Source organism: Brachycentrus maculatus, unplaced genomic scaffold, assembly GCF_059751285.1.
Source record: "Brachycentrus maculatus isolate JH-2025_06_01 unplaced genomic scaffold, ASM5975128v1 h1tg000536l, whole genome shotgun sequence".
Classification (NCBI taxonomy): Eukaryota; Metazoa; Arthropoda; class Insecta; order Trichoptera; family Brachycentridae; genus Brachycentrus; species Brachycentrus maculatus.
Genome location: NW_028281282.1, coordinates 66,865 through 83,861, shown reverse-complemented (window position 1 = coordinate 83,861; position 16,997 = coordinate 66,865). Strand labels below are relative to the sequence as shown.

General features: G+C 33.3%; 1 protein-coding gene across 2 annotated transcripts; it reads right to left on the bottom strand.

The window, feature by feature from the left end:
* Positions 1–775: 775 nt before the first annotated feature.
* Positions 776–12,733, bottom strand: lolal (longitudinals lacking protein-like). 2 transcript variants are annotated; one of them, XM_088273001.1, is made up of 4 exons: positions 12,535–12,706; positions 12,092–12,260; positions 2,248–2,334; positions 776–1,308 (listed from the first exon to the last, which is right to left on the bottom strand). In XM_088273001.1, exons 2-4 carry the CDS (start codon positions 12,185–12,187, stop codon positions 1,099–1,101), a joined length of 393 nt encoding a protein of 130 aa, XP_088129127.1. In that variant the 5' UTR covers positions 12,188–12,260; positions 12,535–12,706; the 3' UTR covers positions 776–1,098. The 2 variants fall into 2 exon arrangements, with proteins under 2 accessions (XP_088129127.1, XP_088129125.1); XM_088272999.1 differs by having other exon boundaries at positions 958–1,308; positions 12,612–12,733.
* Positions 12,734–16,997: the final 4,264 nt, after the last annotated feature.

Genomic DNA, 16,997 nt, shown 5'->3' with positions numbered 1-16,997 from the left:
AATATTTAGTATATTTAAAAAAATAATTAAACAATACCTTCTCTTCAAAATGCAAGAACAACACTTTCTGCCCTGTAGCGGATAAATATTAAGTTAAAAATATGCCTCTTTTGCTGGGATAAAGTACATTTTCTGGGCATTCCGAAAACATGCACAATTGAAAATTGACAAATTTTGATTTATGACGTTCTTGAAAGGAGTGAGCGATATTATAAAGTTTTCAACGTTCCATAAACTGGCAAAATACACTAAGTAGTTTGAAATGTCATATTTACGTGGATTTTAAAAGTAAATTAAGCTTTGAGTTTAATCATCAAACCCTTGTCTGCACCCCAATGGTGCATAGGTGCATATTGGGGTGCGGATAAGGGTTTGAAGAAGAAGAAGAAAAGTTTAAATCACAGGGATTATTAATTAACCCTTACTGGTCAAATGTGGAATCTCATTCGACATGGATTTTTTCCTCTTAGGTCCCATGTCGGATGTTATTCCACATTTTCTTCATCATTAGTATCATCCATTTTTAATTAATGTTTTACTTAGTAAATACCACTATTTCTTAAAATCTACTGTGACACGTGTTTCGATGCATTCCGCATAATTTTCAAACACCGTAATGATGCGGAATGCATCGAAACACATGTCACAGTAGATTTTAAGAAATAATGGTATTTACTAAGTAAAACATTAATTAAAAATGGATAGATTTTACCACAAAGTGACTGCCGAATCAATTAATGAAATTAGTATTATCTATTTAAATTCCAAGCTTGCATTTTTTTCACTAGTATCTATTACAACAGTATGTGGAGCAAAGGACAAAGGATTTTTTTCCAATTGGAATGTAACTGTCTACCTGGATTTTTTTTTTTAATGTTGGGGGACCGGAAAGGGTTAAAATAGGAATTTTAGGAGAAAGGTGTTGACGGTTCTTGCCAGTTTACCCTCGGTATTATGTACGGGAATAAACGCTAAGCTTTCAAATATGATCAGATCTGTTCTCTATATAGCCTAGAAAAATCTATTCCCCATTCTCAGGGGGGGGGGTTGCGTCGGTGATTCAGAGACAAACTAAATTAGGGGGGTGATTGGGGGGCATTATTTGATGCTGCCCTCCCTCTTGACGGACGGCAGGGGGGGCGGCTCGGCCAGCCCCTTGACCTTGAGTCGGGCGGCGGTCTTCAGGAAGGCCGGCAGCTGCTCCTGAGACACGTTCACCTCCCCCGCGTACATGAACTCCAGTATCGCCTGGAGGTGGAGGTACGACACGTCTTTGAGGATGATTATCGGGTGCTTTGAAGGGTTTTCCTGAAATTATAAAGCGAAACGTTTCATTTATTCATCGATTTGGCGTTTAATTTGTAGAAATCCATAATTTATATTTTTAAATACTAAAATTGCGGTGTCCGACCGTAGCACCATATACAAATCGCTCACTCCTTTCAAGAATGATTCGATTTTCAGTAGTGCATGTTTTCGGAATGCCCAGAAAATGTACTATATCCCAGCAAAAGAGGCATATTTTTAACTTAATATTTACCCGCTACAGGGCAGAAAGTGTTGTTTTTGCATTTTAAAGAAAAGGTATTTTTTAATTATTTTTTTTAGTACACTAAATATAATATTTTTCAAATGGATAAATACCCTCAAGTTTTACCTAAAAAAAGATCTGTTGCACAGTAAAAAGTTCAATGAGTGGCTTGATATTTATTTTTAATACATTGTATTATATTTTTAAACTTTAAAAACGTTCTTGAAAGGAGTGAGCGATATGCACGATGTTTTATAATAATAATATTTGTATAATCTGGAAAGGGGCGTTTTTGTAAAAAAATCACACTAAGGTCGCTGTACAAAATATAAAAATATTTAAATTGCAGTATTGCTGTTTAAGGATTGAAGTCCAAATGTTTTTACTCTAAAATGCAAGGGATACGGAGCATCCACAGCATGTATGAAAGGACCGCGCTTGGCGTGCGGTGGTTTGACTTTGTGAGGAATGAAGAGATAAGTCGTAGGACGCAGCAAATCTTGGTCACAACTGTCGTCAAGAAAAGGCCATTCAGTTGGCTTGGCCATGTACTCCGCATGCCTCCCGAAAGCCACCATCAAGCTTGTCTCTTTTATGAGGCATTGTGTTCCTACCGTTATATACTAGAGAAATATATCAATTTAGATAAAGTGACCTATACCATCTCAGTCATCAATCATCCATTGGTCTCATGGCTAGAATTTGGTAAAACTTACCTCTAATAAGCTTTTGAAATAAGGACTGCAAGCGGACAACACCATCTTATGGGCTTTGCATGTTTGTCCTTCGCACGCTAACGTTACCTGTAATAAATAACAAAAAAATGATAAAAAATATACATTTTTAATTTAAATTTAACTTGGTCAATACCACCATTTCTTAAAATCTATTTGTGGCACGTGTTTCCATGCATTCCGCGTCATTTTGAAACGCCATATGTATATCCTTGAGATGTTGAAGGATGAAGATGGAAACACACGTCATATTAGATTTTAAGAAATAGTATTTTCAAACATCATATCGCTCACACCTTTCAACAAAATCATATATAAAAAATTGTCAATTTTCAGTTATGCATGTTTTCGGAATGCCCAGAAAATATACTATATCCCAGCAAAAGCGGCATATTTTTAACATTACATTTACCCGCTACAGGGCAGAAAGTGTTGTTTTTACATTTTGAAGAAAAGGTATTGTTTAATTGTTTTTTTAAATATGCAAAATATTTTTCAAATGGAGAAAAAACCTTCAGGTTTTACATAAAAAGGTCTGATGCCCAGTAAAAAGTTCAATAAGTGGCTTGATAATTATTTTTAATACATTTTATTATATTGTTAAAAATTAAAAAATCTAGTTTTTTTTTATATATATGACGGTGTTGAAAGGAGTGAGCGATATGTGAAGCTAAGTCTGAAATTCAATAATTGATTCAGCAGTCACTTTGTGCTAAAATACAGGGCTTTTTTTTAAAAAAACAAAAAGGTCCCGGAAATCAATTCATGTGAAGCTATTTACTAAAAACAAATATATTTAAATATCATTTAAATATTCATTACAATACCATATTTTATCATTTTCACGAATTATATAAATATAGTTTGTAATTACGTAACCACAAAAAACAATTGTTTCGTTTAATTGATTTTGAACATTGAAATATTTTTTTTTATTTTGATAAAAAGTTTTTAATATACACAAATATTTCAATTTCATACTATTTCTGTGAGCCTAAGCGGCTCATTATAAGAAATAGGTATCAAATTGTGGTAGAGTGGTTCGAACCGAGAAACTCTGACTCAAGAGTCCGCAACACTAACTACGAGACCACAACTTGACACATATATCTATGAAAAATGTGTATAAAAAAAAAAAAATATATATATATATATATACAGTATCTACTCAATGAATTAGGGCCACCCATTATTTTTTTGAATACTCTGAAATCTTTTGGATTATTATATTTATTTTACATAAATACTTTAAGTTTTCTATTCACATCTAATATCATGTATATTACCTTCAATAATATGTAAAATATACCTGGATTATTTAAGCCTTTACAAAATTTCAAACCCTTTTTCTGAGAAAGGTCCCTAATTAGCACAGGTAGACAGATAGTTGAAAGTTAAAAAAATAGTCCTATCTCATTTATTAGTGAAGTTTCTTGAGTTCTGGTTGTTGTTTTGTTCAGAGGGGTTATATAGTTATCGTGTCTTGTGAAAAAAACTTAATTTTTAATTTTAGTTCATAAAGTATAAATTTTTTTTGTAAACACAAGTGTTTTTTTTGAAAAGGACAAAATGGGAAAAAGTAAAGACATTTCTGAGGAAAAAAAGTCTAGTGTTATAGTGCTACTGAAATTAGGAATACTATCTAATAGAGAAATTTCAAAAAAAGAAAACGTTTCTCGTCAAACAGTGGACAGAATTTCAAAATCAATAAAAAATCAGTCACCCGCCACCAGCAATCGGCGAAAGAACTGTCGTAGGATTAGAAAAACAACGCCGAGGACTGATCGAAAAATCGTTCAAAGTGCCTTAGAAAACCGTAGTGCATCGGCAAAAACATTAAAAATAAAATTGGAAGAAGAGGGTATAAATATATCGGTATCAACACTGAGGCGACGTCTTTACGAAGTAAATCTGAAATGCAGGCGCCCTGTAAAAGTACCAAAATTGACACCACGAATGAAAGCGGATCGATTAAAATGGGCCAGGCTACATCGAAATTACTCGGTAGATGATTGGAAAAAGGTATTTATTTAAATTGAATTTTCAACATATCATTTTAGTAAATAAACTTATATATTTGAATTAAACTTAAATTTTCATTATTTTTCAGGTCATCTTTAGTGATGAGTGCCGGTTAGAAGCCGTGACAGAGAGCCGTCGATTCGTCAGGAGAACACCAATGGAACGTAACAATGAGGCCTGTGTGGTAAAAGTTATCAAACACCCCCCTGCAACAATGATATGGCCATGTATTATTAACAATTTACCTGGGCCGTTGTTTTTCGAGGAAGGAACAATGAACCAAAATTCCTATAAGCAGGTCCTCGAACGAATTTTATTGCCCTTCTACCATACACTCGACCCAACAGAAGGTCCATACACCTTCATGCAGGATGGGCCACCTTGCCACCGGGCTAAATCAATAATAAAATTTTTGTCTAACAAAAATCTGCCTTTGCTCCCCTGGCATGGAAATTCTCCGGACCTTAATCCTATAGAAAACGTATGGAGCATGTTAAAAAATAAGGTATACTCATTTCCAAATCCGACAGTAGACTGTCTAAAAAAAAATATGCAAAAAATTTGGTCAGAAGACGAAGAAACAAAAAACATGATAAAACAGTGCATTTTAAGTATGCCAAAAAGAATTGAGGCAGTTATTTCTGCCAAAGGTGGAAATACTAAATACTAACTATATTTATATGAAAATATATGCATAATTTAAGCGTAATAAAGTGTTCATGTGTAAATAAAATTCAATGTTGTTTTATTCAAGGTTTTCTCTGAGTTATTCCTGTTTGAATTGAGAAATTGCGCGAAATTCTGCGTGGCCCTAATTCATTGAGTAGATACTGTATATATATATATATATATATTATATATATATATATATATATATATATATATATATATATATATATATATATATATATATATATATATATATATATATATATATATATATATATATATATATATATATATATATATATATATATATATATATATATATATATATATATATATATATATATATATATATATATATATATATATATATATATATATATATATATTTATATATATATATATATTTATATATATATATACATGTATATATATATATATATATATATATATATATATATATATATATATATATATATATATATATATATATATATATATATATATTTAAATATATATTTATATATATTTATATTGCAAATCAGTTGTGATATTTATCACATACCGTACGGCGCAATATGATTTATTAAACAATTATTTTCTTGAAGGTCATATATTTTTTATTACAATAACAGATATGCAATTAAGTAATAAATAGATTGAAGATGACACATTGGTTTTTTTTTTAAAGTGAAATAAATATCACATTGTTGTCGGGCAGCTTTATTCATCAACCCCGACCCCAATTATACTCTGGCAGTCTGCCGCCCGACCCTCAGTACACTAATCACAAGTAGCCGCAACACCCAATTTCCATCTGTACAATGTTTGCAGGCGTCTCTCGCGCTCTACCTAAAGTAAGCAAATAGAACGCTCGCAAGCGTCTCCCGCTCTCTACCGACAGTATGGAAAAGGACCCTAATTATACTCTGGCAGTCTGCCGCCCGACCCTCAGTATACTAATCACAAGTAGCCGCAACACCCAATTCCCATCTGTACAATGTTTGCAGGCGTCTCTCGCGCTCTACCTAAAGTAAGCAAATAGAACGCTCGCAAGCGTCTCCCGCTCTCTACCGACAGTATGGAAAAGGACCCTAATTATACTCTGGCAGTCTGCCGCCCGACCCTCAGTATACTAATCACAAGTAGCCGCAACACCCAATTCCCATCTGTACAATGTTTGCAGGCGTCTCTCGCGCTCTACCTAAAGTAAGCAAATAGAACGCTCGCAAGCGTCTCCCGCTCTCTACCGACAGTATGGAAAAGGACCCTAATTATACTCTGGCAGTCTGCCGCCCGACCCTCAGTATACTAATCACAAGTAGCCGCAACACCCAATTCCCATCTGTACAATGTTTGCAGGCGTCTCTCGCGCTCAACCTAAAGTAAGCAAATAGAACGCTTATAAGCGTCTCCCGCTCTCTACCAACAGTATGTAAAAGACGCTTTTAAGCATTTCCCACAAACAACTTTTTTTAATATATGGAATACATATGCACATATAATCAGAATTTATCGGGGGTATTTTGTGAATATCGGAAACAGATTCGCGTGAAAAGTGTGCGGGAACCGCGACACTATATTCGCACCTGAGGACAATCAACAAAGAGGTGAGAGCAGCCTTATCAACAATTGCTCCAAATTTTTATCACCTATAGAGAGGGAGAGGAAGATCCCCACACGATGGACCGATCAAATTAAGGCAGCAGCAGGCACCTCAGTGGTTGGAGCGCTACGTGCAGCGCAGTCAAGGGATAACTGGAGAAGAGTCATTGCTTCTGCAAGGGTCACAACCCTCAGCAATGAGGAATAAGACGGAGAAGAAGAAGCTCAGTCAAGTACGGTCACAATTCGCATTAAATATCATATGTTATATTTGTTTTCAGACAATATCAATTTTAACACATTGTCGGCGGGACACGGGCATTTGCCGTTTTTCGCGGACTGTCGGTCAACTGCGGGACACGGCAAATGCCGTTTTTGTCGACTGTCGGTTATCAGCGGGAGACGGCAATATACGGGTTTGTTATCAGCGTGAAATAAAACGCGTTGAAGAGTAATCTGCTACCTGGGTGCTAAGCGACAGTATGTTGATATTATTTGAGATGCCTTGTCCGGATTAACTAGTGTGCCGCTTGTAAAGGCATCGCCAGAAATCTAGAGTTTTTATGCGATCTCAATATCCAGTTTAGTTCGAGTCATTTCACGTATTGGACTATTTTTCATACCGCTCGCACTGTTTTGTTTTCTGTTTGGTATTTTATTATTCCAATATATTAGCATTGTAAAGGGAATGATACCTCGGAGGGGAAGACTATTTTTTAGAGTTTACAATGCTTCTAAAATTGTGAAATATGGAATACTTAATTAAAATTTATCATTATAATTTATTTTTGATGATCAAATTGTCATTTATGATTTATTTGAAAATTTTAATCGAAAATATTATATGTTTTAGAAATTGTGTCAATTTTAAGAAAGCGATATATTTTTGCGCTAATCGCGAAAAATGTCCGCTATAGGCTAGAGTCTATTGTTCGAAGCGCCCGACTACAATGTGTTAATACAGTGAAACCTCTATCTATCGTTTTTAAAGGGACCTATTCAAATAAAAATTTGGGAAAACAATGAATGCGGGATTGAGTAGTCAATACACAAGAATACACGATCCTCCCCATTTCCATAACAAATCTTTCAAAGAGTGTGCATGCTTTTGAAAATGAAGGTACAGGCAGAAACTCTTCTTCATCAACATCGACCTCACCTTGTGTTACACAAGTTTTCGATAGTTTCTATCCCTCGCGTTGCAATATTGTGGTCGAATGTAACAAAATTGAGAAAATTGAGAAGAATGTAAAGAAAAGTCTAAATATATCAAATATGCAGCGTAATTCAAAAGATGAATGCGGTAAAATGGTAATAGAGAAACGATCGATGCGATCTATTTCTGTTTGAAATGAATTCGGGGTAGAAGAAATAAAGGACACACCTGGGAAAATGATCATTCAAGGAACGATAGATAAAGGTTTCACTGTAAATCAATTTCAGATAAACTTTATTTTTTTCTTTGGTGTACCGCTAAAAATTATTGATTTGGCAGGTGTACCTTGAACAGAAAAAGTTTGCGGAACTTTTCAAGACTGCCGGTTTCGGAATAATCATTCCAGCATCAGGTCAAATGTAGACTAAAGTGTACTTGTTACGATCTGATATACAATCCACGGATGATCAGGTTTGTCAAATACTTGGATGTGGTCAGGTCAGAAGTCAGAATAATCGGCGGGTGGTATGTATGAGGAGATACATGAATATGGAGGAGGCAAAGAATGTTTACAAAGACAGAGTGGCATGGCGTTCTATTCTCTCTGCCTACTCTTGCAAAAAGCAGCATGACGGTTAGTTAGTAAGGTTATGCCCCGCAGAAAATAATAAAGGAAAGGAATATCTTCATTAATTGATTCGGCAGTCACTTTGTGGTAAAATCTGTCCATTTTTAATTTTAGTTTTACTTAGTAAATACCACCATTTCTTAAATTGAAAATGATGCGGAATGCATCGAAAAACGTGTCACAGTAGATTTTAAGAAATAGTGGTATTTACTAAGTAAAACTTAAATTAAAAATGAAAGGAATATCGCTAGAAAAAAATAAAATATTTCTACATTTAAACCCTTTCCGGTCCCCCAAAATTAAAAAAAAATCTAGGTAGGCAGTTAAATTTCAATTGGAAAAAATATTTTGTCCTCTGCTCCACATACTGTTGTAATAGATACGAGTGACAAAAATGTAAGCTTGGAATTTAAATAAATAATACTAATGATTTGTTCGCCTCCGTAGTGTAATGGTCGGCACGCTCGGCTACCGTTCTGGAGGTCCCGGGTTCGATTCCCAAGGGGGGTAAAATAAATATAAGTGATTTTTTCACTGTCATATTTATTCAATATTACCCTGGACTGGTACCTGAAGCGGAAGGCTGATCACTTTTCCTTCATGTGTAAACGATCAAGATAACACTGCGTTTATATGACGCAGTGCCCTATGCACCATTGGGGTGCGGATAAGGGTTTTATTATTATTATTAATGATGAAAAATATATGGAATAACATCCGACATGGGACCTAAGAGCAAAAAATCAATATCAAATGAGATTCCACATTGGACCAGTAAGGGTTAACATGTTGACTGCTATGGCAATTTCCAGAATTCCGGTCTAAAAAGCCAATTCTTTAAAAATATTCTTTTACTCCTTGATTTTGAATAAATACTTATTTATAATTATATTTTCTGTTCATTTATTCATAAATTTTGTGTTCATGTAAGCCGGCATTGATGTTGTGTTCTCTTCCCATGCGCCATCTACCCATATTAGCACTGATATACTAGGAACTAGATGGTAGCTGCAGGAGTATGGCAAGTAAACACAGTAGGAGATAACTCCTAGTCGGCGTCCTAGCAAAGAATGCAATCCTAGTGCTAGCAAAAGAAGAATGAAAGTAGACTGAATGCAGTCGGAATGCGATCTCTCAGTGCGGCAACACCATGGATGGCAGATGTTCCAATGGTGATATAAGGAAAGAATGCTGCTAAACATATTTAAATAGACTATTACTGTACATCATCTCTCTCTATGTAAACGCTTACATGATGCGTTATTGATAAACTAATAATTACATCTACATATATAAATTCTTAAAAATAATATTACCAACAATTGTATTAAGCTTTAAAATATTAATTCTCTAAAATATGGCCATGTCAATAAATTCTTCCTTTCCCAGAAAATAAATATAAGGGTACAGACCTACATCCCCCATTAGCTACTGTTGTCTCCCATAAATTATTGCTGCACGTGTTAAAACTGTCACTTAGAATTGTATGGCTACATAAGGACCGTAGTCCATTTGATCTTCACATTCGTTTGATAATGCCCTAACAAGGCGAAACAATTGTCACAATATAGTTTTTTATGTGTTTTTCTTAATAAAATACAACTTAGTAGACTCAAAAAATCTAACTAACTAACTAACCATCACGCCACTTCTCCGCAGGGGTAGGCAGAGAGAATAGAGCGCCACACCACTCTGTCCTTGCAAACATTCTTCGCCTCTTCCACGTTCATGCATCTCCTCATACATACCCGCCGATTGTTACGACTCCTAACCTGACCACTTTCAAGTATTTGGCATACCTGATCGTGCCATGTTTTTCTCGGTCTTCCTCTGCTTCTTTTCCCGCTAACATTCGCCTCATAAATTTGTTTTACCGTTCTTTCCTCACTCATTCGTTCTACATGTCTAAACCATCTCAACACACCTTTCTTAATTTTATCGATAATGCTTATCTCAGCTTTGCATTCCTTCCTTATTTCACTATTCGCACATCTATCATACATCGTTTTATCGCACATTCTTCTGAGAGATCGCATTTTGACTGCATTCAGTCTACTTTCATCCTTCTATGTCAAAAAATCTGTGTTTGATTTAAAATTAATACATAAAAAGAAAGAATGCAAGGTTGGGATAGCCATTGATGATAAAATTAAGGAAGACCCAGCAAACTATGGCACGCTTGAAATTCTCTGTGTGCGGTAATTTCTATTTTCATCGTTGCTCTTTGTATGATGCCATGTTCTGTTCTGAAGATGACGAAATGATAAATCAGTACTGCTATACTAGGAACTAGATGGTAGCTGCAGGAGTATGGCAAGTAAACACAGTAGGAGATAACTCCTAGTCGGCTTCCTAGCAAATAACGCAATCCTAGAGTTATCTCGTAGTTGGCAGACATTTTAATATACTTAAAAGAATGTGAGATTTAGTAAAGATGAATCTTTACTTGTGATGAAATGTGTCGCCTAATTTCAAAATCCGCCAGATCCAATTTTATAAGATTTTAAAATAAACGCTCTATCGGAATGCCAATAGTTTTGTGGTTTAAAATATTTATATAAAAAATATTTTAACAGGGTTTACAAAACCCTGGTAAAAAAAATACTTCAAAAACAGCGTTGTATTTCAAATTCCGCTACATTCATGAAACTTGCCTTCTGACCCATATCGGCCAATTAGAGAGCGGGGATAGGTCAAAAATTAAGATGACGTAATTATCGGTTTGTGTATCGTGTTTTTTTTTTAATATTGGAAAAGAATTCCAAAAAAATGGGAAAATACTCTATTTCACAATATTTTATCTAAAGATAGACAAATCTTTGAAACATAAATGTTGAATTGTTGGGTAATATATCCAAAATAAAACAAGGTTTGTTGGATTGAATTCTACATTTATTTATGTATGTGTTAGTACGTGACGCGTTTCATCTTCTTAGGACATTATCAAACACTCATGTGTTTGATAATGTCCTATTGCCCAACAATTCAATGTGGATTTCTACCAACTGTCTGCAGTTACAATAAATAACATAAATCGCTCACTCCTTTCAAGAACGTCATAAATAAAAAATTGACAATTTTCAGTTGTGCATGTTTCCGGGATGCCCAGAAAATATACTATATCCCAGCAAAAGAGGCATATTTGTAACTTAATATTTACCCGCTACATGGCAGAAAGTGATGATTTTGCATTTTGAAGAAAAGGTATTGTTTAATTATTTTTTTAAATATACTAAATATTTTTCAAATGGAGAAAAAACATTCAGGTTTTACCTAAAAAGATCTGATGCACAGTAAAAAGTGGCTTGATATCTATTTTTAGTACATTTTATTATATTTTTAAATTTTAAAAACGATCTCCTGAAAAATCAAGTTTTAAGATATATGACGTTGTTGAAAGGAGTGAGCGAAATGTTACCCGGAGAATTTTGCATTTTTGTAAAATCGACTTACATGGATCTGGCGGATTTTTAAAGTAGGCGACACAAATATGGTTGAGGACTCTGGATTATCCTCAAATCACAAGGCAAAGGGTTCCAGGCAGTAGGGCGTACCCCTGCAATGGCTCGCTATTTCAAAACTTTGTGCTGCGTTACAATTGGAGTTCATAAAGTTTTTCTCAAGCACAATTAAAGCGAATTGGTGACACAAAAAATTCACAACTCATGAAAAATTTTCGACGATGGCCATATTTGCCCCATCCAGCGACGGATAACCAGTAAATCATAGTAATAAATCATAATACTTACATCGGTAAAACTTTTTTCGTCTCTGAGGTGCCTAAAGGACGTCACCATATTTGTCTGAAAGTCGTTCCATTTGAGAAAGAATTGCTGGTCACCCATTTTGTTATTTATTCCGATTATCTACACAGATTTCTCAATCCCGGAGTCGAGTCGGCCGTCTGCGAAGGAAAACCTGCAAAATTATGTCATTACTGCACGAAAATGGTTTCGAAATTTCCATCGATGCAATAGGTGCATATGACATTTCGTGTCAATATTTTCGACACCGCTCCGGCGAACGGGGCATTACTTGCAAATTACGCTCGCAACTCATGTTCCGGCAGGTAAATATTGTCAAAATGCACACACCTAACCTTATGTCAGCGCCATTTTTACCCCGATGCATTTATCTTTGCGTAAACTAATGACAAAGTGCATCTACCCTTCAACTAAACTAATAAACTTACCGAATTTTCTAATGCAACGACCGCACAATTACGACAAAAATGGCCAAACACGCGAATAACTGCGACGGGGGACTCACCTTGAAAGCGATTAATTATTTATTTTTCGATATTCTTTCGGAAATTCGGCAATTTTAATACGAAACTGCCATACAATTCACAGAATGTATATAACACAGATCGCAAGCTCAAATATATTCAAATACTCAAGAATTCAAACGATTCCTGCGTAAGAGATGGATAGCGCTCTACAAAATGCGCCCTATCTCTTTTTAACAATATATTTGATCAGCTTACTCTTTTTGCTTTGTCTCTTTTTATCTTATAGAGTTAGATCAGAGAGAAAACAACAGAAATAACTTTCAAAAATCTTTGTATAAAGCTTGTGGCGGCTGTTAAAATTTATGATCTTTCCATGATACGAAAACCACAGATAATAAACGTCTAAATATTTAGATGTGTATATGCGTCTCTTTCCCACATACGCGGCTTGAAGCGTGTTGGAAGACAGCATCCGATGTAAACTTTAGAAAAAGAAATGGTTACTTTCTATGGATGTAAAATTGAAGCATCATCGATGCACATGTCAAACAACATGGCGGTAGAATTAGCGTTTGGAGGTAAATTTAAATTATGACCTGGAAAAAGTAATTTCAATGAAAATTTTGTTTTATTTTAAGTTTGAATTTTTATTTGGCTCTGCCCGTGATTAAGTTTGCTGAATTATTTTTATGAAAAATCTCTAATAAAACTTTTATTCCATTCATTTTGACTTTTGTTTTTTTTTGTAATTAGTTTTATCACTTCCATTTTTTCCTTCGAGTTTCTTACTTAGTGAAATACATGATTCAATCTTATCCCTCCCTTCCCGGTGTTGTGTACCTAGTACACATAGCTTTTAATAACCATAATATCTCTTTAAATATAATAAAAACAAGGCTAAAATTTTAGGTATGCTTCCATAACATATTTACGCATTGATTTAAAAAAATAATATTTATAATAATCAGAATTTACCGGGTACATCGGAGGTATTTTGTGAATATCGGAAACAAATTTGCCTATAAACAGCGCGTGAAGCGTGTGCGGGAACCGCGTCACTATATTCGCATCTCACTCTTGCACACTTGAACTGTGCAAGCGTGAGAAGCTCAAAGCTCAATGTTCTCTAGCTAGCTAGCGGGTTAGCGGCAGTAGCTCCTGAGCTTTCGACAAGAGTGGATTTATGCTTGTTCCGTGAGCGTTGCCAGATGTTTTTTTAATGTTTTCAGCAAATAAATCCAAATTATTATAATTTTTTACTTCACTTATATTTAATTAAGGGGATTAGCTATGAATGTCCGTATTTTTCCGATAGAAAATCGCAATTTTTTATTGTGTAGTGACTACCCAACACCGGGACGCGCGTTTTATTTTAGCAACGGAAAGGAAAAGTTAAACAAGAAATTTTAATATATTGTGTTAAAAAATTATTGACCGTACTGTGAAGGTGTATATAGGTCATTTTGCTTCGTACTTTATGTATTGTTATTGTGAATGAATAAGTAAATAACCAGTTTGTTTTTAACATTTATTTATTTGCACCGCTTAAATTTACGTGAACATAGAAGAAGTATAAATATAGTCGTCTTTTTTACACATTTACAGATAGAAGTCTACTATACATACAGTTTACATTACATTCAGTCAACGAAGATACTTGAAAATGTAAGGAAATTGAAAAAATACTGGCATCTTTTAGAGTTACATACGTATATATGTATCGCTCACTCCTTTTAACAACGTCATATATCAAAAATCGTCAATTTCAGATGTGCATGTTTTCGGAATGCCCGGAAAATGTACTATATCCCAGCAAAAGCGGTATATTTTTAACTTAATATTTACCCGCTACAGGGCAGAAAGTGATGATTTTGCATTTTGAAGAAAAGGTATTGTATAATTATTTTTTTAAATATACAAAATATTTTTCAAATTGAGAAAAAACATTCAGGTTTTACCTAAAAAGATCTGTTGCACAGTAAAAAGTTCAATAAGTGGCTTGGTATTTATTTTTAATACATTTGATTATATTTTTAAACTTTAAAAACGATCTCCTGAAAAATCTAGTTTTTTTTATTTTATATATGACGTCGTTAAAAGGAGTGAGCGATATGTGTTACATACTATTACATACCTACAGTACTTATATTATTTTAAATTTAAATCCCTTCATTCAAAAATTCAATCTGAAAACATCGTCACTTTAAAATTACATTATATTTTAATAATTATTTGTGCAGAAAGTAACTGAGTAAAATATATATGTACACAAAAAAATGGGCTGTGGAAAGCATGAGTGAGGAAAAAACGGTCAAACAAATTTATGAGGCGAATGCAGTTGGAAATAAGAGCACAGGAAGACCGAGGAAAACTTGAAATGATCAAAGTATTTTAAATATTTGAAAGTGGTCAGGAGTTGGAATGCTTGGCGGGTCTTTTACATTCATGCATATCATTATACACGAGGAGATGTATGAATGTGGAAGAAACGAGCAACGTTTGGAAGGCGAGGGTGTTTTGGCGTTCTATTATCTCTGCTAATTACTGCGGTAAGAGGTGAGATGGTTAGTTTATTAGTTAAATTAATAGAGTTAGGTACTTTCTCAGTTAAAATAGTTTTAAAAATATAAAAATCCCCATAATATCTCCTTTATTAATTTATTTTTATACTTAAAATGATTTATGCTAGTATGTGCATTCTATTACAACATTATTATTACATTCTATTAATGCAGAGATTTGAAAACAAAATATATGTCACAAAATACTTTCAAGTAAAAAATAAAAGTACCTACATGGTTACTTATACAGGTGGCGCAAAATTGATCACCCTATCGGAAGATGATATATTTTTTGCAAATGGCGTCGTAATTCAAGCATATTTGACATTTGTGATCTAGACAGCTACAGTATACAAACAAATTGAAGGTTACGTAAAAAAATATCCAATTTTGTTTTTGAATAACTTTTTTACTAACAAAAAAAATGAGTAAGGGAAATCTTTATTATTTATTGACTTGGCGTTTAATTTGTAGAACTCCATTTTAATTTATGTATTAATTTTAAATCAAACACAGATTTTTTGAGTCTACTATGTTGTATTTTATTAACAAAAAACACATAAAAAATTATATTGTGACAATTGTTTCGCCTTGTTAATAAAACAAGGCGAAACAATTGTCACAATATAATTTTTTATGTGTTTTTTGTTAATAAAATACAACATAGTAGACTCAAAAAATCTGTGTTTGATTTAAAATTAATACAGAAATCTTTATTTATTATTTCGAGAAATAAAAATACTTTGTGTTCTGATCCACTCACATTTTTATTAACCAACTAGTTTCGGCAACAACCATTGCCCTCTTCAGGGTTTAATTTATTACTGATAAACCCTGAAGAGGGCAACAGGTTGTTGCCGAAACTAGTTAGTTCATAAAAATGTGAGTGGATCAGATCACAAAGTATTTTTCTTTCTCGAAATAATATATCAATATGATCCACAAAGTTAATGCTTTCAATATTCAAAACGAAATTTTTATTTGGATCATTACATTTTTTTAAAATTTAAAAATATGATATCCGTCAAGTGGCTGCCGCCAGTATTAATACACATTTCTGCTCGTTGTATCAATATGTTTGTATACTGCAGCTGTCTAGTTCACAAATTTCAAATATGATTGAAGTATGACGTCATTTGTAAAAGCTAAAACATGTTCCGATAGGGTAATTAATTTTATGGCACCTGTATAACCAATTAATATTTTTCTCATAGCATTTTAGATCTTATTTAAGAAATTATTTACATTCGTTTATAAAGAGGATATATGTATATATATATATATATATATATATATATATATATATATATATATATATATATATATATATATATATATATATATATATATATATCCGCCTCCGTAGTGCAATGGTCAGCACGCTCGGCTACCGTTCTGGAGGTCCCAGGTTCGATTCCCAGGGGGGGTAAAATAAATATAAGTGATTTTTTCACTGTAATATTTATTAAATATTACCCTGGACTGGTACCTGAAGCGGAGGGCTGATCATCTTTCCTTCATGTGTAAACGATCAAGATAACACTGCATTTATATGAAGCAGTGCCCTATGCACCATTGGGGTGCGGATAAGGGTTTTATTATATATATATATATATATATATATATATATATATATATATATATATATATATATATATATATATATATATATATAATATATATGTATATATATTATATATATATATATATATATATATATATATATATATATATATATATATATATATATATATATATATATATATATATATATATATATATATATATATATATATATATATATATATATATATATATATATATATATATATATTTATATATAATCCCAACGACTTTTGATCA